This window comes from Hypoxylon trugodes, assembly GCF_022578975.1.
Source record: "Hypoxylon trugodes strain CBS 135444 unplaced genomic scaffold F4822scaffold_8, whole genome shotgun sequence".
NCBI classification, from domain to species: domain Eukaryota; kingdom Fungi; phylum Ascomycota; class Sordariomycetes; order Xylariales; family Hypoxylaceae; genus Hypoxylon; species Hypoxylon trugodes.
In genome coordinates, this window is record NW_026250023.1 from 1,612,671 (window position 1) to 1,638,050 (window position 25,380).

A 25,380-nucleotide genomic window follows, 5' to 3' on the forward strand; every position below is an offset into this window, starting at 1 on the left:
TTCGCGATTTATTCGATATAACATGAAACCAGAGCTATGAGTATGGGTATATATGTAAGATAGCATCAATGACCAAAATGAGCGGCAGAAAAGCACGCATGAAACAAGAAAGAAATCCGTGAAATAAAAAGAAGATATTTTGGGTGGTTGAGGCCTAGGGTGTGGGGACTTGCCCCTAGATTTTGAGAACTAGGCAGGTTTTCGAGTTGGCGAGTACGGTGAGTGGGAAAGTATGGAGAGATGGTGTTGGTTGGGTGCTTAAGCACAAGAGAAGTCGAGGCCCATGCTTCTTGCGACGCCTTGCCAATCCCATACGCGTGTCCAATCGCCCCGCTCCATGAGCCGCCAGACTTCCTCGAGTACTTCGCCGACACGATCACAATTCCGAAGACCAGTATACCCTCTTACTGTCCGGACTGCAGCTCGGACCTTTTCCCGTTGGGCGGGGGCGAAACATGCGCAGCCGATGACTAGACAAGGTACGAGGAGTAGAGTCTGTACGGGATCGCTAGGCTTAAACGAATCGAGAATTGCCAACGATTCATCGACGGCAAGAGTTATTCGGTGGTCGTGGTGGGGAGGGTATCGAATCGGAGGCGGTGATTCGGCGCGGGGAGGTGTCGTATGGCTACTCGTGGGTCGCTCGGATGAGGGCGGGGTACGGGCTGAGTGAGGTTGCGAGGTCGGTGATAAGGGTATGATGCTCGGCGGCTGACCGAATAGTGTAGAGGGCGAGTTGGAAGATGGTGGGTAGATTGTCCTGAATAAGTACACCCACATCATCTGCTTGTATAGAAGCCCTACACGATCCCGACTGTCTCCTGGCGGCCAATGTGGGGTCCACTCTCGAATGGCCGAATCGATCTCAGCAGCTCGGTATAGAGAAGTGTAGTCGACCACTGGGTCTATCTCGGCGGCCATATTCGCTCTAATGGCGTTCCGGATGGTTGTAATCTGCGCAAGGTAGTGAAACAAGCCATCGGCGACCCCGATCAAACGTGCAGGCTGAATTTCCAGCCAAGGCTCCCAGTCCTCGGTCGCCAAGCGTGGGGTATGCAAATCGGGATACCGTATGAGTTCGTCGGCGAAAACGCGATACTGAAAGAATTCGGTGATGAATATCAAGAAGGCATTATCTGGGGGTGGCGTTTGTTGAATGAGGTTCTTGTAGGCCTGAAGGTGAACACGATGCTCGCCATTCGGGTTTCCCTCCGCGAGAGTTTGTAGTAATAGGCAAAGCATTTGTCCGTATCGAGGAGATAGATTTGTCTTATTTTTCGGGTCGTTCTCATTGCCCACTGGTTCGCACAACTTCTCCATGGCCGCGTTGTGGTGGAATTGTGATCTAGTTAGCAGCGAAGTTAGGGTTATCTTCGGGTTGGAACCAAGAATCTTCAGCCCGTAAGGGGTGTCATAGTCGATATGCCTGCTAGCGACGGAGAGGATAGAATGCATGAGCCCTCGATGTTCCACGGCCATCTGAAGTAACATATCCTTGAATGCGTTCTTGTGTTGTCCTTCAACCGTGAGCACGCCACTCAAATGGCTGATATAATGGTTGAGGAAGACCATATCCTCGGGCGTCTCGACTCCTTGAAATATTGGTTGAAGTGTGATGTGTGGCAGACTATGCCGTTTCTGTCGCTCTACACCGAATGTTAGAGGATGAGCGTACACCCAAGTGTTTGTTGTCAATACCTTCTTCGGCCTTCTCCTTTCCACTCTTCCAAATCGTCTTCTCGTGGTACCCTTCACAGACCACAGCATTTTTCTCGCAATTTAAACCTATACGTGTTAGGCACGAGGGACATATAGGCGTAACACCAACTTACATCGCGGCTTTGCTTCGTCGCATTTCTTTTTCCTCTTACGGCATGTAATACACCCGGTCTTGGAGCGACCTTTCGCTATCTTATTCGTTGCCACTTGGGGCGTGAGGGGGTGTTTCCGGGGGCGTCCTCTTGGTCTCTTCAACTTTGCCTGTGGTACCGGCGCATTGTTCGGCTCTGGCATTGGCGTGCGGGGAGCCTCCTTCACCTCGTCCATCTGGAATCCATCGTCTTCGAGGGGTTCTAGTTTAGGAACCGTCAATACATCGTCAGAATTTCTCTCCCATGACAGATCGTGCTCGGCTTCGTCGTCTAGCTCGGGGTCATCGCTGTAGCTGGTACTCCAGGATTCTGCGCTTGAAGACGTGGCAGAATGAATCATGGTCGGCACGGAAGATGCGGCTACGCCCACAGGTGGGATTTCGAGTTCAGTGCTGATAGGAGACAACTGGCCGGTATCCATTCGATTGGCCTGGATGGGATTCGCCCATAGAGGCGATGTCGGCATTACGACGGACGAGGTCCCTTCGGAGGCCATACTGTGACTATCTGACCAAGGCATATCTCCATCGTCCGATACTAGAGCCAACGGGCAGTCCATAGCTCGTGGGAAAAGTATATCATTCCCACGAGTAATTTAACCAGAAGACAGCTTCTGCCTGCGGGATGAGAGCACAGCACACCGAATCTTATGTTTCATATGAAAGGGAAATAAAAATTTAAAAAAAACGAGCCGGGGTGGCAATTTACCACCGAAGATCAGGTCCTGTTGTATAAGGTCATAGGCCCATCCAGCTAAGGACAATCCTGCAGAAAAGTATGGAGAGGTGTCAAGCTGGTCGCAACCGAGACGACGGCACTGATTGGTCTCCTCAAAGGGAAAGCCTTGCTGCAGTCGTCGGCAAAAGGCAAACGGGCGGGCAATCGAGACGACCCGGCGTCTGATTGAGCTGCAGCGATGAGTGGCACTTCTGTAGAGAAGCGAGGAAACAGATGGAGGGGTCGGGCTTGGGCAGCGGAGGTGGAGTGTAGGTCTTATTTGGACCGTGGATGTGATACCGTGGGGCGGCTAGCGGAAAACGAAGATACGTGGGCGGGAGATGCACATCAGCGTACCGTAGTAGGTAGAGTAGGGGTAGGACTAATAGGCCAGGGTTGGATGGGTAGACGGCGAAGGCCCGAAGACGCACTGAGCTTTCTCCACCCCCATTCCGGGCCCTTGTACGCCTTTGGGGGGGAAGTGAGAGCGAGAGAGGGAGATGAGAAGAGGAGAAACAGGTAGAGCTAGCGTATGGGGATGGAAACTTGTGGGCCGTCGAACGTGAGAATAGAGCGCAGTAAGCAACAGTTAGGTAGGCAGAGTTGGGAGTTGTACTATGACGGACAAATGACACAGGGAGGATACCAACTCATTCCCATCGTTCACTCACGGCGGCCGGGCCTACATGGCTGCTTCACGTGTGTGAGGATATGTGAGAGAGACCCTGTTGTGTACCACAGCGACACGGCAGCCCAAGGAATTCCACGGTGAAGCACCAGAAAAAGCCTGGTATTAGTGAACGAGATGGCTGCAATGGATATGGCGATGTGAATGCAAGCAGGATGGGGTTACATGAGCTTGGCGCCTCTCGGACCCCTGTTGCCCATCGTAGGACCCCCAGTACACTGCTCCCACCACTATGTGGTCCCAGCATGCACATGCAGCTTTAGCGGGACCCTGCGAGACCAGGAGGTACTTGGTGATACTTGGAATGATATGGTTTGGTGGACTAGCTCTTAGAGGCGTTCCCGCAAGCCTCTCAATCTGGAAAGGAGTCGCTCATGCGATGCGGTTTGTCGAAATTAGTCGGTACAAGATCCAGCTTATCATCATCATTACCTATCCATCTCAGGGTGGCCGCAGCCTCAAAGTAGGTATTTATGAGGTATGTAGTATGCGACACGGATCGCCTAGCGAACTGTGCGAAGCAGGGCGAGGGATGAGGGATGATTGGGGGGGGGCAATAGAAAAATGCCTACCTACATAAAAGACGGGCGTTAGACCGAGAATTGGCTAGCTGATCTCTGTTAACGGACCGGGCCCGAAGGAAGCCTATCTCACTAAACCCGCCCGCATAGATTCGCTGCTGGATGACGGAATATAAGCCAAGAAAGATTCGACAGCGCCCACAGTTCATCTGAACGTTTATCATCCTACCCCTTGGATGCAAAATGATATATGTACATATAAAAAATTCTTATAGATTACCTCATGCTGGCGACTCTTCGCATTTGCCGTCGCAAGGACAATTAAGGCTTTTTAGAGAATGACGAAAAGAACGATATCATCAGTGTCGCATCCACTCTACTATTTCGTTTCTGCTGTTTCGTTAGGGGTTCTATTAGCGAGTGAATGAGGGGAGATTTGCGCTGAACAGAAACCAACAACTTTGATTGTCAATTTCGGACTTTCTCGTCTCAATGACCAATTGACGGTTAGTTGAACACATACATATTCTCTCCTTTTCTTTGCAGGAATTAAGCTCCAATATTTTCAATATTTCTTTGGAAATCGATAGCTACCTATGTTGAAGCGGCTGTTAAGGATTCAAATCCTTGCGATGGCTTGACGAGGGCAGGTAGATTCCGGAAGGGATTATGCTCGCCTCTGGATAATAAGCATTGTGTTCTGTAAAAAGTTGGGATCGGGGGGTAAAGATTGGGAAGAAAAATCATAGGTTGGGAAGATGGGAAAAGATGGGAAGATGAATCTGATTTGACCGGGCTCGACGGATGGAGCGTCCGACCCTAGACTGTGGCGTCCTTTGCTTTTGCTGCCGCTGTCGTGCATTTCGTGAACTCTTGAGTTTATTTAGCGACATGCGTCTACGTACATCGCCGTCTGCGTGCCCCCATTCGATCATTCGACCACCCGGGAAGGGGGGGCACAGACCGTAACGGCCACATAGCCTCTCAGGGTACTCTCCCTTTCCAGCCCAGGTGAAATACCTCCCTGGGTCGATCACCCTCAACCCGACATACAACCCTAGCCTCTGATAAGTCTGGGGATACTGTTGTGTCACCCGAGATGTCATATTGTAACTGGCTACTGATATCAGCTTGCAGCTGATCCGAACCCCGAAATATCTATGTTGGGTTATGTTCGCAGCAAAGCCCACCAGGTTCTAAGGTGACTCGGCCCGAGACGGCACGGTAAGATACAAGGAGAGATTGAGCCTCAATATCGAGGTTAGTTTGTTCAGGAGTTGGAAATTCTAATTGTTCCTAGTGTAAGGGGAAAGAAGAAGAATCTACCAGATCGAATAAGTACCTAAAGTACCTAAGGCAGGTAGCTGATGGCTTTGTCGGGGTTTTAATAAAAGTACAGGGCCTCGGCGGCGTTGGCCGCTCACAACCCCTGATACCCCTGACGCGACGAATAGGAACGCAGCAAATTGCTTTTCTTTTGTTAAAAAAAATTACGCGATGCTCTCTTTTCTAGGAATGTCGACAAGGAAACTTAAACACGGTAACTATATCGCGAGATTTTAACGACCATCCTTGTTCATGTTCCAGGGATTCAGCAACCCCCCCTAGCAGGAAGTAGGATCCGAATCGCAGATCTACCATTCTACGTTTTGTTACAACTCATAAAGTGATAGGTAAGCAGATGAACGAAATACCAGGTAACGACCTTTAACTTCGAGGGATATGTGTGGTGTACAATTTTCTAGAATAATTTATTCTGGACTCTTATGGGTGTTCTGTTTGCGCTGGCAAACTCGTAGGTACCTAAGTAAGCACTGCTCACACTGTTTTCCAGCCTGAGTGTCATCACTAAGCGCATCTCAAATCCCTCATAAAATAACAAATTGTAGTAAGTTGCTAACCCAGAACGTACAGTGTGCAGCGTGTAGATCCTGCAGGTAACAATCCACTCTGATTTGTCGTCCGTGCTTATAAACTGATGGCACCCGGGGTTGTAAACCAATCATATTACGGGGAGAATTAATGAAAGACTAATTAAGACATTATGAAATCCGAATATCGTCCCATAACGTCGTCATAGGAAGAATAATGGCTGTCCCAACCTACTCTGCCTATACTTCGGCAGCTAGCTTTGCATGAGAGACTGGTGCGCTATCGTCTCTGGGGGTAGTCGTTCTTTTGCAGGGTCTAAAATTACTCCGCATAACAATACAGACCTATACATATATGCGGTCAAGATGTTACAATAACGAAAGGGGTACCTAGGTACAGTAAAGTACCTAACTCATACATGTTTCTAGTCGTATCCCGAGATGACCCCCACGAGTTCATTAACTGTTTCCAGGTATGTTGGGTACTTTATTTGGGGGAACCGACAATTTACTATGGTCGTCCACTGTTCCCCAGAATTTCACAACTTGGGACGGCAGTCCCTTTTGGGCGTCGGAAAGTTGCCGGCCTTGCAGACCTGCTCTTCCTGCCTAGATCGATGCCCCGGGGGTTACTTTAAAGGCATGTGTAACAATCTCTTAAGGAGGAATGAGGCTTGAATAGTCAAGTTACATTGGGTTACCAATCTTTCCCGACGTGTGGTGTCCTCAACACTTCCATAAACGTAGGATCGCTGGCACGCATGGGGTACTTAGACGCGCCTCATACGAATAGGGACACGCGGCGCAGTCCTGTACGACGCGGGCAGAGCAAATAGCCAGTGAACCCAACCTACTGCCGCACAGTTTTAGGGGCTCATAACGAGGTCATCGTACATTGTCGCTAATCTTTTTTCGCTGCACTGTGTCATCATATTCACTAGTTGCGACAACAACGTCGTCCAATATGATAGCGGGAGACGCACCTACGCGGTAGATAGAGGCTGCGAAAAGGGGGGCAAGAGTGAATGCACACGGAGAGTAGGAGTATTTCGGGCTAGACCACTAGCATGCACGCTTCAGACGAGCGTCGCATGCAGATGCCAAAAAGCGTGCCTCCGGCTTGCCCCGAAGAAGGATGTCTCTGGATTCCGGGGTTAGGATCTTGTCATAATTCAACGACTTCTTGGCGATCAAGACTTATGATAACCGAGCGCATATCAGGCGTCGCAGGTACATTATGAAACTCACCGAAAAACCGAATAAGGTCATTATTTTTAAAAAGAGATAGACGTACAAACAAAGGGGATCAGTATTTTACAGCAAACATACTGTATAATTTTCACCTTCAGGCTTCGAGATGAGGACATTTCTAGCCAAATTCGTCCAGATGCAGAACTGTCAACTAGCAGGGGGGAGCCGGCGCGAACGTAACGTCGGCTACTTAAACCGTACAGGATACGCAGATCACCTACATTGCCTATTAGGCCGTAAGGTGTACTCCGTATAGCTGTATGTAAGTACTAATTCGCTCCAGAGTAAACCGAAGCGCGCGGGATGGGCGAGGACTCAAAGATAGGGGTCCATCCTGGTAGAATTTTCCAGGCATGTTGGCATGTATGTTTGCTGCAGTTCCATTCCAAGTTCCCCTCTTGTGAGTACATACTATGCGAGGACCCATTGAGCTGCATTCGCATATCTTGCGCGAGCCGTTAATCAATCGGTCGAACAGCTTTGTATCGGCTAGGGTCAGCAACAAATCCCTGCTTAGTATTGATCCCGCTTTAAAAACTCCACGCACCCCCTATTGCTCGATGAGGCTAACTCGAGAGGAGGCTTTTACCTTATTGATGGTACTTAATGATACATCGACCAAGAATCATTCATTCCTTCTCTTTGAAAAGTTGCTATGTTACTCCTTGTTTCACGATGCAGACCGCGAAAACTCCGTGGTGAATATTGATCTATACCTAGGTACTAACATATTGAACGTCTGAGTTGACAAAGCATACTCATGTCCTGACTTTTCCCCCGGCTACGAATATCTGAGGCTCACGAGTTTATCACTGCTAGAATAAATATGGTTATTTTAATGAGTGCTCATAAAAAGACCCATAATGGAGGTTAGCACCGGTCGACGCCATTCGGATCCACAGAATCGTGGGTTTTATATGGATGACAGGTTGATGGCTCCTCCGGCTAGGCTGCTTGGCATCAAGATTGATTATCCCTTTACTAGCAGTAGTTATACGCGCAAGTCAAAAAAGGGACTGGAATACACGGCGTGACTGTTGATCATTCACTTTTGCGAATTATCCTTAGATAAAGCGTCCCTCAGCACTGCAAATAGAATTCACACCTCACCGGATCGGCATCTAGTACACGGGATGTGGTTCAAAGACAGTATTCTCTGCCCGGATTTCTCTACCTGATTTCCATGGTAGCGGGTCGATATTCGCCCATCATCGTGATTAATCATGGCTTGTCAGAAACGCGAAACACCACTTTGAAACCCCATATCTACTCCATATCTACCGGTCGAGCGGACATACTAGCAAATAATAATCCAGCTATACCGCCTGATCTATTTCGCTAGGTTAAATTTAGCCCTAGAGATTCGAAGCTAGATTTCCAACCAAAAAATTAGCTTCATCGATTAACATATCTTTTCCACGAGACTAAACATGAAAGCTCATGTAGTGCTCATCGCGATGAGCCGGTCTTACAGTGACCCCTCGTTTCATGCGTTAGGAAGAGTCGCGTGAAAGGACGGGCCCGGAAAGTCGGTGACGGAGATACATAGGGAAATGAGCAAATCGCTAGGTGTACCGCCAGCCCCTGACAAAACATTAGGTGCAAAAGTACCAGCGCCTTATCCGGCTGCTACTTGGACAGACAGGCGACTTCGCGTAGCAAATATACCGTAAGATCTAGTCGTCTTTGGTATTTGAAGGAGATCGGGATTGGGCAGCTTTCATAACACCCGCGGATGGGCGACTTTTCCGTGCACCCAACACAACTAGATCGCGGAAGCCGTCCAGTTGGCTAACAATACGGTGCTATGAGGGTACATCAACAAAAAGGAGTTCGGCTCGTCTGCCCGGAAGATGGTACTCGGGGGACCCAACCAACGTACGCATCACTACTACCCCGAATAGTCTCCTCATTGTTGTAGTTGTATTCCCGCGTGTCTAGCCCTACAAGCTACCAATACGAGTCATCGGACACGAGAACATAATCGTAGCGGAGCCCTCGCCGAGAGGCATCGGACTAGTCCAGGCCGGCGTCTGACAGCCATGGCAGATCTCCCGTCCAGATCGCTAGACTGCAGATTTTCTTCGGCGCTATCACAAGTCTTGCATCTTGGCTAATCCGAGTCTTACCCCTCTAACACCTAAGGCTGGAGATGCCAGACTGGGTAGTTCGATGCCCAAGATCTATCCTCTTCGATAATTAGATGCGACTTAGTCTTTACTGAGTTCCAAGTTCGTACGATTATGACGGCATGACTTACTCGCAGCTCTCCGCATCTTAGACTATACTTCTCGCAAGCCGTTGCTTGATGTATAGTTGGTCACATGGTCTCTCTTCCCCGACCGTTTCTTCACCGCTTCGCGATCATGTCTTGTCATCAGCTACTAAGGCAGAGACACATCGCGATCCGGCGGGTTTGGTTGATGCCCATCGACGATTTAGTTAATTAAACTAACAATGCCCAAGTTGGTTCTCCAACCCGTATCGACGGGCGTAAGCCTACAATAAGTCAATGATTTCAACCAAAGAAAACGACGGATTTGCAACGTGGTCGAGCAGGACTGGAGTCATTCTAATGTCAGGAACAATTATTTAATATTGACGCTAGCTCTGCGAGTTTGCTGTCAAGTGGCGAATAGTATCATCCAGCTACCCGGAAGGAAATCTAACGTGTAACCTTTCCGTCAACTACCTCGATCTAGTAACGGGCAATAATTCAGTGGCCGCTCTTGGGAACCGTGCAACCTGTCAGAAAAATTTGCCCTATCAAAGTATACCCCCATTCCGTGTGTAACCGTCCAAAAGCGGCTTCGATGCTTTACTAAATGGCTTCGTTGGGCTTCGGTGCAATGGTAGCCTTGCTTATCCGAAGCAGACAATCTCGGGACATATCTCATTCATAGGAACTGTCAAATAGGAATTACTGGATAGGCCATGTTTCGCGAACGAGAGGGGAGCGGGGATGTAAGATTTGATTCGCGGGCGTTTTGTGAATAGTTCCGCTAGATTGGGCTATGGTGACCCAATTGTGTCGGCATTCTGGTTTCTAGCAAGGCTGGAGCCCCAATGTGCTCGCAGTGATGTTCGGCAGACAAAAATTCTAAGAACCTGGACGAGGTAGTTACTTAGTCAAGGAGGCGTCTATGTGGTAACACTGCCTCGAATGTAATGGTCCCTTGGGTGAGCCAAACGTGATGAGTTACATACCCTAAGGCAGCTGTTTTCAGACATATCACATTTCCAAAGGGCAAAAAAAATTGCTAGTCGTGTGCAGACTAAGAAAAGGCAAGTGTTCCCGTGTGTAGTTTTGGTTCTAGGGAGGGGAAATAGTAGCGGTGATGGGGAGAGCTGAACAGCAACGGAACGCGCCTAAAGCATGGGATGCCTCCGCACCAATAATCTATTTCAGTATATTCAGGGCATATTAGCTGTGACATATTGTTGGAGGTATCTCCAAATATGAATGGAATTTCCTCCCACGTCTCCGCAGAGCCCTACCTACTCCTACTTCTGAAGCAAACCCCCATGGACGGCGATCTGCTGCACAGAACCCTAATAGCCCACGCCGTGCCGAAACATGAAATTCCCAGGAAAAAAGATGATCGTTTCCGCTTTTCTTCCAGATAAGACCCAGTGGTAATGTTGGAGAGAGCTCGCGGCATGTAGGGTTACATCCCGACGCATATGTATGCATGCGTCAAGCTGTAAATCGCAACGCAGGCAGAGAGATGAGAGGTAAGGAAAGGCTCTTAAAGGGTCGCCTGTATAGCAATAGTACCTACAAGCTCGCTGTGCCCCCACCGGCTAATGATCCAGCAGTAAGGTTCGAGACGGGATGAAAGATGCAGATGATGACGACGCTGCCAGCACGCCAGTTGTGCAAATACTCAGCTGCCGCCTCCGCCAACACGTTTTACTTGCCAACCGCTTAGGTTTTTCCAGCCGAGGTCCTTTCTCAGCGAGTCCCCAAATTATCAACTGACGGTGAATCCCACACTCTAACCGAGCGAACTGGAGGAGACCGATGTGCTCCTCCACAGTTTTTTTTCCTCCTTCCTCCGCGTCGTTGTATCCGGGGCCGCTACATGGAGGTTCATCATGCGATTCGCTGACAGAATCTATTATCCTCTGGCTCATTGAAACTGGACTAGTAGTATGAATGCCGCTATCACTTACCTGAGGCGAATGACGCCAAGGGAAATTCTATTAAGCATAAATGAACGTCACTATTCAAGCGAACCGGAAGCTTTCGGGCTCTTTCGGCATCTTAGGAAGATGTGTTAATCTGATTACATCATATCCTGATATGTCAAAAAATTGTCATCGATTTCCGTGCCAAGTGACACTGCTGTACTACCGTAACAACGCTCTGTATAGACTTAATAGTATGTCACAGCGTGTCATGTTGTACGACCAGTAGTGTTACAAGTATAAGCAAGGTGCTTATTAACTTGCTTGTGTAAGAAGCTATATCCAATGAAAGGTTAGGGGTCAACATGAAGACGGTATGACATTATAGAATAATGTAAATGATTCAATACTCTATCTACCTTGGTAAGATTTCAACCCGGATTGGCTTTTTAGAACAATAAGCCAAGACAAAACTTATATGATAATTAGCAGTATTGACGAATATTGGCCAGGTAATGTATGTTGACGTATAGAACCCCCTTATTCTATCCCCTTATAGAACTAAATTGCAAAGAGTTTAGTCTCCTAAATAGTTACACAGAAACGATTTAATTTTCTAGCAGCTGCTTACATATCCTTATATGACTGATGTCGTATTATAACCAATGGTCCTGACCCCCAAGTACATAGGGTAATTGCTTATCTCATGTAAACTATGGTGTCTGTTAGCCTATCCAGATGCGTTTTGACGGACAGAATCCTCTCTAATTGTACGAGTTCTTAAACATCTCGTTAAGTTAGGTGGCTAGTATTAAGATATCGTTTCTAAATAAACTCTTAGGCTTTTATATGCGGCGTGATGTTGATTCTTTTATGTCTTTTGTGGTTATTAAACTTCGTTACACACCTAGAGCTAGCTACTTTACCTAGGTAATTATTATTCCAATGTTTTACAACAAGAATCGGATGTCACTGAATACCGATATGAAACTTGCTGACATATTTCTACATTGACCATATATTTTTAGACAGTTTCTATATTGTGTGTGTTTAAGATTATTAGTATTATAAGGTTCGTCACACAATAACAGCCCATATAGCCAGCGAGGTCGCCACTGTAAATGATAGCAAGTCTGTACATCCATAACCTTATTAAATTGGAATTATAAATGTTTAATTACTATTACTATGTATAATTCATGTTTATACGGCTCTATGTATATAGCGCCCGAACCACCCCTTTATCAGTTGAGTCTAAGCCCATCTTGACCGAAATTTGGGGCATATCTTTGCCCTACAGTACGGGCCAACTTCTTCCCCGACGTCGTCTTGTTAAAACCTGCGTAGTCACCTAGCGACGGTGGTAAGTCCGCCACCGCGGTACCCCACGAGCTCTCATTCTTACCGAGCGTAAGGACAAGTTCCTTGCCCTCGGTGAAAAAACTGTGATCAACCCAATTCTTGGTATACGTCTCACCATTTAACGTCGCACTTTGGATGTAAATGCTGTCATACGTGGGGTCGAAGTTGACGTTGCGGATCGTTGCAGTTTTCCCGGTTTGAGGGTTCGTGATGTTGATAGACTCGAAGAAAGGAGGAACTATTAGGTACACATTCTGCCCAGGGTTCGGGAATAGACCCATCATCGAAAAAGCGACGAAGGACCCCATGGCGCCACTATCGTCATTGCCCGGGAGACCCTCAGGAGTTGTGTCGAAGTATCGGGGGATGTAGAAGTGCGCACGCTTTGCTGACAAAGCGGGTCGGCCGGCATAGTGATATTGGAACACGGTAAGGAACGCGGGCTCGTTTCCAATGTATGTAATGTTACTGTCATGCAAGAAATCGAGACGGCGAACGAACTCGTCCGGGCCACCGTAGAGGCTTATCAGGTCGCCCTGGTTGTGCGGTACGAAGAAGCCGTATTCCCAGATACTGGACTCAAACGTCTCCTTTGCTGTGTTCTGGAGTGAGCAGGCCGTCCCTGAAGTGTCGATGTTGCTGCACAATAGAGGGTCTTGATGATCCCATGTCGCATTCAAGAATTTCGGTTGAAAGAACCCAGTGAATCCCGTATCAGTGCCATCGGAGAACTTTGACGTCTGATCGGACTTGTATCTGAACACTGTGATTAGTAAGCAATTCTGGTACGGTTTCCTCTCGACTTACAGATTCCTCCAATTCTCACTTGACTGGAGGTACTTCTGTGTATCCGCCGTATTATTTCTCAACTGGCTCACTTGCGATATAGTGAAGTCATTGTAGCTGTATTCCAGAGTACGCGAAACGCTACGCGTCATAGTACCGAATCCCTTGTAGTCTAGATCTTGAACTGGGATGTAGCCGAGAGCTTTCCAGCTGTCAAGGCCACCCCGTCCGTTGCTGGACCAGTCAAAGGGCTCAACTTCTGCATCCTTTACGATCGCTTCGTAGCCCGTATCCCACTGTATCGTGTCAGTAATGATTTAATGAGACTACATTCTGGCATACTCACATCAATCCCAGCCGTGATGCCTTTTAGGAAACCATCCGCCAAAATTACATCGGCGTTAGAGCCACCCTTGAGAACCGTCAGTTAAGTTCAGAATACATGGTTTAGAGGTTCATACCTGTGTGTAACCTTTTGAAAAAGTCATCCGACAATCAGGTAACCAACCCTCATACCTGTAGGTGTCGATCAGGGATCTGATCATTTGTGCTACGGCGTCGGGATCGGTTAGAGTGAGGAACGGGATCTGACTTCGAAAACTATCCCAGAGGCTGTGCATGGTCAATAACGAGTTTCGCGAACCGGTTCTTCGTTAGCTTACCAATAGAATGAGTCAAAGTACGGCTCGCCGGTGTTGAAGAGGGGGTTTTCCCCTGTGTAGTTTTGGGGATTCACCATTGTTCTTAGTCGGCGGGTTAGCGGGTTATTCCTCACTCGCATTCTAACGACGCTTAGCCTTACCTGTAAATTCCGCTGTAGAAGTTAATGAGATAAGAGTCATCTACTCCACCCGCAGAAACAGTGATGGGGCTGAGTTTTTCCTTCCAAGCGTCAACGGCTGTTTGTTCGGTTTTGTTGAAGTTGTAGTCCGGTATCTCAGCTTCAGCATTGGAACATGCTTGATCAGTGCTTATGAAACTCAAGCCCACACGAGCGAGTACTGGCTCATCACCAGACTCAAATCGGACGAATGCCCCTCCGGGAAGAGGGTACCCATTAATCGATCTAGAGATGGTCAGATTCTTGGCATCCGTAGTAGCCCTACTGTTAACAAAGATGCCGTTGTCAAAAATCTGACGACCTGAAAAGTCTGTGCAGAAGTAAATGACGCTGTCTCGGAGTTAGTTGTTTTCATATACTCATAATTATGAATACTTACTATTCTCCTTGGCTGAAACTTGATTGAAAGCGACCGCTCCCCGTAATTCTCCCAGTCGCCTCATCAACAGAAACAGTTCCATTATCTTGACGCGAATCAGAGAGATCCGTCAAGTCCTGCAAAATGAGAGGATGCGACACATTTCCATCTGCAGCCGGAAAAGTGAATTGAAATAGTGCAGCATGTTGAGAGGCAGTCATAGTGGTTTTGACGCCGGAGTTAAGTGTAACCTCAAAATACCCTGGTCGCGCCACAACGCTGCTGTCGTTAAATCCACCATGGTTGGCACGGGTTTTCTTGGGATAATCACACTGGTCGATATCATCACTTGGGCAACTCGCATATGGAAAAAGCGGGAAATTGCCTAGAGATGGTGAACCTCCTGTACCCGAGTCGTGCATCGCCGAAAACCCGGAGATAGGAGTATTATCCAGCGTGAAACCACCTTGATTACTTCCGCTAGTAGTGTCGGCTACGGCTTTCGCCATGCCATACGGAAGTGTGGCTCCTGGGAAGATATTCCCTCCATTCCGACTCCCGATCAGTTGATCAACGTACGAGAGAGGGTCAAAATCCGCGGCGTTGCTTCCAAGGATCGTCGCCGCGATGGTGAGAGCGATCGAACATAGACGCAAATTAAATGAATACATTGCGACTAAATTTCTTGCCAAAGCAAGAAATGGCGATGAAGAACAAACGAATGTAGATTTGAGGTATGTGTCCTATATCATAGTCTCTTATGGGTGGTGGAGCAATAATCAATACATACAATACATTCCTCGACTGGATGCTGCACGAGGAAACATAATAGTATTCAAAGACAAGAATTCAACCACTAAGATAAGAGGATAAACTCAATTGTCTTCAAATAACTTCAAGAAAGAGCGAAAGAGGAAGAGAGATAGTTAGAAAAAAAAAGATAGAAGGAGAGACATGTCTTAGGCTTGTTGGGTGGTCGTGACCAACTCGCGTGAATCTCGTCTTAACAAAGAAGACCGGTCATATCAAAATAACCTTCCATTCCTGGCGATCCGATGTATTTTTTTTTCTCTCGCTATGCCACTGCATCATGCAAGCTGCGGCAAGACCCAGATAGAACAGGAAACAGGACAGGCTTCCTTAGAAGTGACCGGAGCAGGTGTCCCAATCATCGTCCCACTGTTACATCGAGTAATCTCCTCGAAATACGCGCCGCGTAGTCCTATCTCCATACTCTCGGAAACGCGGGGTATCGAATCCTGCAAACATTTCGCAATAGAAAAAAGAAAAGGGGACGAGCGTATCTACCTAGATAGGTAGGAATCAAGGAATGTAGTTAGATAAGTTGGAAATGTTGTTTGCCTGACGAATGAACCCATGCTTGTCGCTCGTGCTCTGGTCTAGATAATATCCAGGGTTCTATTAGGAGGAGTTAGTGTTAAGCGAATAGCAAACTGCAGAAGGTAGATAAGCTTGAATAGCCGGGCCGATCGCGACCAGAGATTGGAAGGCTTAGGGCTTGTCGTAGGGGTCGTAGGGTATCCTGTATCTTGTACAGGGGGTTCGGATATTTCGTGCTTGTTCCTGCATATTAGATATTCCTAGCGCTAATGAAAGATGAGGAAGGTTAACAGCGAGTCCGACAGAGTCCGACAATAGTATTACAACGTAGTACCTAACTTAAAATAATGAAATTATGGTCGAGTTAGGTATTGTTGCGCATGCGGCTCGTACCGTATGTTCACTGCTTCGTTACATCTTGGCCATAAACCCCAATAGCGAGCGCGTGGGAATCGCGACGTTTAAAATAATTCCACTGAAGATTTGGGGAAATTAGCTCAGTAAAGGGCCTACCAGTAGCATCTTAGGGAGCAACAAGGGTTACATTATTGTATCGATAGTAGATCCCCCACTATATCTACGCAGCATGCCGTCTTGGCTCACTGTTGATCGGCAGCTTTCCGAGCCTGTTATTGAACCCGAAAACACCAGAATATCTTAGATTAATAGCTTAAAGACAACGATAAAACCAAGATTTAGGTAGTAGTTATCAGATTCATAAATTCGTTAAATATAAGTTGTCCATATATCATTGATGGGGAATTACTGAGATATATGTAGTAGGTGGTTGGTGTGGTACTTACGACGGCCCCCAACTAAGTGGCTACCGCTCGACAGTGACGATCAATCATAAGGCACGGTTATGTCGCTGGCTAGTCCGAATCACGATGCATAAATTTATTCATTCCCTTTCATGGTTAGGCCTTCATCGCCTCCAAAACTTGCATCCATACCAAAGCACCTCTATCCCCTACGATCGTCTAAACAGCCTGATATCCACGGCGTTAATTTACATAGATCAATGATCCCCTTCTACTCACTTCTATCATTTTAGCCACCTCATACTCCCGCGGATGCATCAGTCATTAGGCCGCCTCTATCGTATCCTTGTTATCATTAGGTCTGATACCACCTACGTCAGAGGCGCCAGCGCTATGTCTAAGTAGGCACAATTTCATTACGGGTTTGATTGCTGGCTTAAAGGGAAATCCGGTCGATTCCAATCAAATGTATCCAGAAGGTCGAAGTTGAAATCTACTTGGGTCGAGAAGTCCCACTCGAAAACCGCCGGCGGCTCATACACGCTTGATGCTGCATTCAACGTTTGGTCGAGGACACGCTGTATGACCGATTTAGCGTCGCTACACAAATCACCATTCGGTCCCGAAGGGGAAACCCAGTGCAAGTATGCGACAAGCAGACTAAGCTTCTGGATAATGTTAGACCGAGTAATACGAGGGTCTCTATGAGGTTTGATGTGGAGTGTCGGCTTCAGAAGTTCCAAGCATAGGATACCGCCGGCAGGAACAGCGTACGCCATAACCTTGGTATGTTTGTTAGGTCAAAGGCTTCGTCTCAATCCACAGGTTGGAGTACTCACTAGCCATTCGCAATCGTTCCTAAAGGCTGCTAGCCTATCCAAGTTAAGGTAACCTATTCGATGTTAACGTCCGCTACAAAGGCTCTAGATGAGGATCCAAAGTATCGCAACATACTAGAAACTCGTTAGCACACGTGCAATAGAGGAGAAAAAGAATCCAATAACGTACCAAGGTAAAGTTAGTGTAACCAAGTCATAACTGGTTCCCAACAGATCGCCCTTGTCCTCATGACCACTTCGAACCAAGAGCCTTTCAATGAAAAACATATTCTGTAAGTGTTCCAGTTTCACAAATAGCCTTGAAGACATCGTTTCTGACGGAACCTCATAGTTCTCGAGATCCCGCAAGTCAAAGTGTAAGCAAGCGGGGAACTCCGTCACCGTTTGTAGCTCCCGTGCTCGAAGTTGGCTGCATTATTTAGTCAGATGCAATTAATTCGAAGCGTACCGACTTTCACATATGTTTATCCACTTACAGTAGAGTCTCAATAGACGCAGTTTGGTTACAACCCAGAGCGATTTCAAAAATCTCTTCCCGAATTGAAGCAAGAATCGACCGTGCACGTATACGAGTAGAAGTATGCAATTTTCCATCAGTATTCCAACCTTTTTCGTCGAGACGTCCGATAGCTTTCATAAAAGTCTCGTGGTCGGAAAATAATTCGTCGTCGCTAATATCGAGGGGTAAAGGGGTTGACGAGTATCGAGATACAAGAAGGGGAGGCCGTCCGGTGAAAGAAACGACCACCATGGCCATCACAAACAAGTGATGAAATAGCCTCTTCTTTATCTCAAGCGACATAGACATCTGACGTTGGTCCGTTTCTTCGAGGGCGTGGAACCCAAGGAAAGTCAATAGCGAGACTGCCTCCGCGTGTGACCTCCACACGACCAAACCTAGGCAGAGAATCCTTCGTCAATAAGGGCTTATTTAAACATTCGATTATATCGGACCCGATAAAGAGGAAACTTAACGCTGGACAAATTGATGCGAAAGACTTACTAGCATCGCCAAGAGACATGGAATCGATAGCAGTGCGCCTCTGTGTCAGGTAAAGCATCAAAGCATTCCCGGCGGAGAACTCTTTACACAATTCAGTGCAAAGGCGTAGATTCTCCCTCATTATGCTAAAATTCCGATCAAATTCGGCGGTCCGTTTCCCTCTCCACCACGCAGCAGCATCCGAGCTCGGAACAAACACCCAAAATATGGATAACACCCCTATGAGCTCCCATCGCGTATTTTCACCCATGAATTGGTTAACCCACCGCTCAGGATTCGGTTCATCATCGGAGACGGGTCGAGCAGTATTTGCGCAAAGTATCCGAGCTAATTCTTCTAGTTGAGCCGTTGACCTGTGCTGTGCCGTGAAGTAGTGGCCAAACGTCTGATAGAAAGATTTCACCATTCGCAACGCGACAGGACGTACCCAGCCATCGCTCCCGTGCTTGAAGTAGAGTTTGGAGCCTTGGTCTGGATCGGGTATTGTGCGAAGCACCGCAAGACATATCTCACGTATCCGAGGGGGCATAATCTTCTCCGGGACTTTGATGGGGTCGCGTGGCGCAACACTCTCATGTTGTGGAGGAGTAGCGCTTCCCACCCCTTGAAGAAGCGACAGGCTATTCTCGGTATCCTCGTAAATGTTACAGTAACTCGTTGGGCCAAGGTAGCCGGGTCGTGCAAGGCCTAGGACCTGTACTTCGGGTCTCGCTACCGGAGCATTTTGGACTGGCCGAGGAGTCCCGCTCCGAGCTCCCGATGCGGCAGAAGATACTGGAGACGGCAACGGACTTTTGTACTCCGGTGGCTTAGAGTTACCATCCGAAACGATATACACACAATCCGCTTCTTGTTTTCTCTTTTTACACCGACTGCATACGGGCTGTGTATGGTCGCAGGCTAATTTGCGCTTGCGGCATGGCTTGATTTCGTAATCAATAATTGCGCAAATCGCTTGAAAGGGGTAAATGATTGGCGCTACTTACATCGCATGCCTGAGGCCGACCATTTCGGCGAAGGAGTAATGGCGCATACGCATGGTCCTCCATTGATAGGTGTGACGAATGAAAAGCAAAGCAAGCAGACGCAATTCAATCACAATCTGCAGAACCGAAGCCGCCAATCGAAAACTTTTCGACTCCGATATAAGCTGATCTGAAGACGGGTTGAAAGTTGCTGAACAAAGACGCTTCGGCTTCGGCTTACAGCTATAATAGAAGAAGAATCGTCAGCTGGCCCCCACCAGGCCAACGCCGATTCGCTGGAATTCCTTGGCATAGCCCTATTTGTATGAAGCTCGGCTTAGCCATCAAGGTTCTTAGTTTGGTCTTGGTAAGTTCTAGGCTTAATTCGGAATTCGGTGCTCGGTGCTGTGCGTGAAGAAGCTGCAAGGCTCGCATAGAGCTGCGCAGGACGGCATGGATGCATGATTATATAAAGCGGTAACTGAATGACGAGATGGCTATAGATGACTCACACGGTGTAATTATAACAGATTGAATTATTAACGAGGTCAGCTACCTGTTATTAGGGAGTGTGTTGTATAACTTAATATAAGAGTTTCTCGACCTTCCAACAACGGCTTATACACCCCACATTGACTTACATCTTAGCCGTAAGGAACTCATTGAAGCCAACAATCATACCACCGAGTTAATTATATTCGTGCCGAGTCCAGAGTGTATCAGAATGTCTCAGCAATCCCCGTACTCGTCCCCGGTCGAAGAGCCGAGGCGATCGTCGTTTGCTTCCGAGAAGACTTTAGTAGAGACTCCATATCGGGACAACTCCGAGAAGAACAACAATGGTAAGTACAATGTTGTTTTATTGTATCTATTATCAGAACTTCAGTTCAATGGTTTGCTAACTCCTATCTTACAGGCCGAAAGTCATCGACCGGTACATATTCCAGTCAATCTAGCGGTAGTTCATCCTCAGGCATAATGGATAAGGCTGTTCAGAAGATCAAGTCGAAGCTGAAGGATAGAGATTCAACTCCCAAGCCTAAGCGTCGTCCAGTTCGCAGTTCGTACCCAGATACGGCTTATATGTGGCGAGCACTAGCAGGTAAGGAACATCTCCTTTTTGGCATGAATGCAAACAAAACATAGGAACTAATAACATTACAGAATCGAAGATTTAGATTTTCCTTTATGCATTTTCCCCTTTGAACAACGAGTGGTGTTACGCATGTCGACTCGAACTCTCGACGATACCCCATATATATAAGTTACCTACCAAGGTACTTACCTAACTACGCGAAGTTGGTGTCTTTCAATGACACTTTGAGGGGTGGAATGGGTCATATGGGGTTGGCTAAGGATGGGGACACTTGGTATTAGAAAATGGCGGTTCAGAATGATTTCAATAGGCGTTAGGTTTACTATTGGGAAGATAGGGATTGAAATATGAGGATACCCGAATGAATTATAATTTGATACACAAGCACTTTGGTTATTCTGTCTCTGAAGAGATATGGTCACGCTATGGTTGGGTTCACAGGTCCAAGATTGAAATACAAACAAATACTTCTTTAATTGGTACCTTTCATATTAGAGTTATTCAACAAGCCTAAAGCAATGCTATCTAATTTATAACGCATTTGAATCAAGCATCATAGCTAGTACGACTATTATAACATATGTACAGTTCATATGACATATGAGATGCATCCAAAAAGTACCTACATGATATTGGTACACAGGTGGTTCAGTGCTCAACTCGGGCCGCGATCGAGATGATCTGAACATGTACGGCAAATGACTTATACGTTGATCTAAAGCTCTTATTAAGGTTCTATTAATAGACTATATCGAGTTTCGATAACCGATTGCTGTATCCTGATCGATGTTAGGGACTGGGCTAATCAGACCTGACCGAACCGATAACTTAGTCATGACTTCCCGGGGCGGCTCTAGAAAAGCCTTACATGTGGAACTTGTAAAATTAAAGCAGCTTAATATTATGTGGATTATTACTATCATCATTGAGGCTATGTTGTTTTATGATAGTATGACCCGTGGTTGAAGCGATATTCAAGTAATTCTTGTTTTGGATCGGATCTAAATGTTAGACTGTAAACGGACCTGTTATAGCGACTCAGGATAGAGACTCCGCAACGGCGTCTAAACTTGCGATAGTTATATTTAGATGATTATTATCCATCAAATTCGTAGAGGCTGACAAAGCTAATTTGGAATCGGGAATTGTTATTAGGAAGGGACGGGACCCGGTGGTTCGGGGCCGGCACGGAATAGCATTTCTGTTAGTTGACGGAAGTATCAACCCCGCCGAGGCTATTCGTCCTACCATCCAGATGCGGCCGATCGAAAAACTCAAAATCATACCGGTTTCCACAGTGGATCTAACTCAAAGTGTTCGTCATCATACCTGACGGGCGTAGCATAAACCTTCTCAACATTAGAAAACCCACAGTTTAACAGTCGCGGCCCGCGGAAGAATACCAATTTGCCTCGATTGGTCCAACACAATGGTAGCCGGTGAAGAACTTTATTATTACTAGTTAGGGAGGTAACCAGACAGAAGTGGAGTTTCCTTCCTGCTGAGTTGGTAATTGCTCGTTAGCAATCCCAGATAGGCAATTTACTTAACCCCCTGATGCGATGGGAGTCTCGACCTTTGCAGTAGCCGGGAACAACCGAAAATATTACCATATATTTACATGATGAATATTCAGAAACCGGCGACAGTAACCACGTGGACGAGGGGTGATTTACCAAATTCGGTGGTGAAATGAGGCCATTCGTAGACGCCACCACGTCCATGGGTTGTCTCGAAGTTTACTCGAATCTATCGAGAAATGATTGCTCGATAAAAATTCATGGTGAATATTTAGTGCGGTCCACATTGTCCATCCAGTTGGGGCGCCATCGACGTAACACAGTCGTCAAGACAAGAGATCTGCGATTAAAAAATCTGCGATAAATCATTTCTTGGGGGGCGTGTGCATAATAATTAATGCTTATTAGAGAATTAAAAAAAACAAGGAATTGAAACTGAAACAATCGATAATCTTCATCGATACCTTTTTCATGGTTCGGAAATAGGATCATAAGCATAAACTTGTGCATATGTCATGTAGGAAGGATGTATGTACGTACATACCGACAGAACAATGCAAAGAAAAAGCATGAGTGTGATGTGTCACGCATCCGCAGCTGCTTCTCTTGTTTAAATCCAATTTTCTCGATGCAAGTCGGCTAGGTCCGATATCATGGATAAATCATAAATCATGGCCAAATCGAGTAAAGTGTCCCCTTACAGTCGAGCTAATGCAAGTCATAGCCTCTTCTAAAGTCTCATTAGCAAATCAGATGGCACCGATAACAACCATTGACCAATTCAGGGTCCCGCCCTTTTTTCTCTCTCTTCTCTCTCTTTCCTGTATTCCTTTTTTTACTCAACATACCCTCTTGCTATCGTCACCCACACCCACTTTAAACCACTTTCCCGTCTTTGCCTTATCTATCTAAATCCACATTCCCGTGATGTTCTCGACCTATCTTTCTAGTCTATCCAGTCTATCTAACCGGCTACGCCATCCTGAATCAGGACAGGGCGTAGCACAGTCCGAATCTTCCTCCTTTCCCCCAGTGATTTGGTAATTTAGTAACAACCCCCCTGATAGCCTCGAGAGATAACGGCACTGCGGCATTCACCCACTCACCATTCATAACCCCACAGACAGTTCACCGCCCACGAGACCGGACGAGACCGTACTAGAGTCAGGTCGGGCTGAAGGTGGACGTTGGTAATTGCGGTATCGCTGCTGACCGGGACTTTAGTTCTGAGTAGAACCCGAAAAAAAGGGAAATCCACACGGATCGAGCGTGACTGCTTACTCGATCGTATCCATCTTCCCGTTTGCCGTTCGCTGTTCCCTCTTCGCTACTTTTCCCTTATTTTCTCGGCTTTGTTCTTTCTTCTCGTCATATATCCGTACAATCGCACGTAAGTGATACGCTACCACATTCAGTAGGTTTCGTCTCTTGTCTGCCTATCTTTTTTCACCCTCATTCCAGTCACCACCACTACTTGCATACCAATACACACTGCTGAGTTGTGATAACACTCCCTCAGTCGCATTGTTTGTACATTGTTTCCCTCTTATCTTGACCTTCTTTGTCTTATCGTTACACACCCAATCATTTTTAAGGGGATTGCGATAAGCAGGGTCTTTTTTTTTGTTCTCGACGCCCTTCTATCACTTTGTTCTTGGTCCACCGAGCCCACCACTTCAACCTGCTAGCAGATTAGCTTGCCTTTCATCTTCAGGTACCGGTCAGCAACAAAAGACCACCCTTACATAATGACCGTCGCTTCTAGACCAACCGCCGGCCCGGTAACCGTGCTCGTTTCCACGAGGGCGGTACTCACCTTGCCGGACGACAGCCTTTTGCTCAGTCCGGCTACTATATCCATCTCATCAACCAATGGCAAGATAGTAGACATTGTACCTGCAGTCTTGCCTAAGACGTCATTCCCTCCATCAGCCACATATATCAACTATGGCTCGAAACTCATAATTCCCGGCCTTGTAGATGCCCACGTGCACCTGAACGAGCCGGGCCGAACAGAATGGGAAGGCTTCAGTACCGGCACTCGAGCGGCTGCTTCCGGCGGCGTGACTACCGTCATTGATATGCCCCTCAATGCCATCCCACCTACTACGACACTAGCAGGCTTCAAGGAGAAATTGGCTGCCAGCGAAGGCCAATGCTGGGTCGACGTAGGATTTTACGGCGGTGTTATTCCCGGAAACGCAGATGAGCTTCTCCCACTGGTAGAAGCAGGTGTCCGTGGCTTTAAGGGCTTCTTGATCGAGTCGGGTGTAAGTTTGACTTCTTGGAAAGTAAATCCTATACGTGTGGATTGTTGACTGGTAAATTACAGGTCGAGGAGTTCCCAGCTATCTCGCCCGGCGACATTGCACTTGCAATGAAGACATTGAACGGATCACCAACAACCCTCATGTTCCATGCCGAGATGATTCCTCCGATCTCCGATTCCGTCGGTGACGCAGTGCAAGCATCTGAGCCTCCCCTAGCACCTCATGGTGATCTAAAATCGTACCAGACATTCCTCGAGTCGCGACCTCCTTCATTCGAAACGTATGCGATCGATGCGATCGTCTCGTTGGCGCACCTAGCCCCTGGCCTACACCTTCACATCGTACATTTGTCAGCGACGCAGGCGATCCCGATCTTGAAGGCTGCACGCAAATCTGGCGTGGATATCACAGCCGAGACTTGCTTCCACTACTTAGGCCTTGCGGCTGAAGGAGTCCAGGACGGCGATTGCAGATACAAGTGCTGTCCACCAATTCGGGAGCAATTGAACCAAGACGGACTTTGGGAAGAATTGATAGCGCCCGACTCGTGCATTAAGACAGTCGTTTCGGATCATTCTCCTTGCACACCGGAGCTTAAGCTACTGCCACCTCATCTCCAAACAGTCGAAGCCCCGCATATGCACCATTCCGATTCGGGTATTGATATGACGGCTGATCTGGCACAAGTTACCGAGGCCGCGGTAGAGGGCACCCAGGCGGCAAAAGAAGTAGGGGACTTCTTCGCTGCCTGGGGTGGTATCTCGTCTGTCGGTCTTGGCTTGCCTATTCTCTTCACCGCAGCCAAGAAGCGCACGAAGGCTGGGAACAAAGCCCCTGGTATTGTCGATATTGTCCGCCTTTGCTGTGCTGCTACGGCTAAGCAAGTTGGTCTATCGCATCGTAAGGGCGCTCTTAAAGTCGGTATGGACGCTGACATTTGCGTTTTTGACGATGCCGAGGAATGGATCCTTCACTCGGGTGCTATGCATTGGAAGAACCGATGCTCGCCCTGGGAAGGCCAACGCTTCTCGGGACACGTAAAAGAGACATGGCTTCGAGGACGGAAGGTCTTCGAATACGGAGGTAAGAACGGTGGGTTCGTAAGCGGAAAACCTGTTGGTGAAGCCATTGTTGAGAAGAGGTTCGCTTGAAACCTCTAATACTGTCATGTCTAATCCCGATCGGAAG

General features: G+C 47.3%; 5 protein-coding genes across 5 annotated transcripts; 2 read left to right on the forward strand and 3 right to left on the reverse strand.

Moving 5' to 3' along the window:
• Positions 1-258: 258 nt before the first annotated feature.
• On the reverse strand, positions 259-2,430 carry F4822DRAFT_432480 (fungal-specific transcription factor domain-containing protein; the record flags this gene model as incomplete). Its single annotated transcript, XM_051461657.1, has 3 exons — positions 259-1,646; positions 1,699-1,785; positions 1,833-2,430. The coding sequence occupies 3 exons, from the start codon at positions 2,428-2,430 to the stop codon at positions 259-261; spliced, it is 2,073 nt and encodes a 690-aa protein (XP_051311399.1).
• A 9,864-nt stretch (positions 2,431-12,294) lies between these two features.
• F4822DRAFT_432481 (glycoside hydrolase family 92 protein) lies at positions 12,295-15,068 on the reverse strand (the record flags this gene model as incomplete). The annotated part of the gene is made up of 7 exons (XM_051461658.1): positions 12,295-13,168; positions 13,220-13,494; positions 13,545-13,610; positions 13,660-13,810; positions 13,861-13,941; positions 14,001-14,369; positions 14,419-15,068. 7 exons carry the CDS (start codon positions 15,066-15,068, stop codon positions 12,295-12,297), a joined length of 2,466 nt encoding a protein of 821 aa, XP_051311400.1.
• Positions 15,069-16,619: 1,551 nt separating this feature from the next.
• Positions 16,620-19,768, reverse strand: F4822DRAFT_413756 (uncharacterized protein). Its single transcript, XM_051459066.1, has 6 exons — positions 19,328-19,768; positions 18,342-19,263; positions 17,815-18,235; positions 17,509-17,747; positions 17,339-17,391; positions 16,620-17,281 (listed from the first exon to the last, which is right to left on the reverse strand). Exons 1-6 carry the CDS (start codon positions 19,388-19,390, stop codon positions 16,916-16,918), a joined length of 2,064 nt encoding a protein of 687 aa, XP_051311401.1. The 5' UTR covers positions 19,391-19,768; the 3' UTR covers positions 16,620-16,915.
• Positions 19,769-20,994, forward strand: F4822DRAFT_413757 (uncharacterized protein). The gene is made up of 4 exons (XM_051459067.1): positions 19,769-19,956; positions 20,020-20,148; positions 20,223-20,408; positions 20,471-20,994. Exons 2-4 carry the CDS (start codon positions 20,031-20,033, stop codon positions 20,482-20,484), a joined length of 318 nt encoding a protein of 105 aa, XP_051311402.1. The 5' UTR covers positions 19,769-19,956; positions 20,020-20,030; the 3' UTR covers positions 20,485-20,994.
• Positions 20,995-23,670: 2,676 nt separating this feature from the next.
• F4822DRAFT_432484 (allantoinase) lies at positions 23,671-25,343 on the forward strand (the record flags this gene model as incomplete). The annotated part of the gene is made up of 2 exons (XM_051461659.1): positions 23,671-24,192; positions 24,255-25,343. 2 exons carry the CDS (start codon positions 23,671-23,673, stop codon positions 25,341-25,343), a joined length of 1,611 nt encoding a protein of 536 aa, XP_051311403.1.
• Between the last annotated feature and the right edge of the window lie 37 nt (positions 25,344-25,380).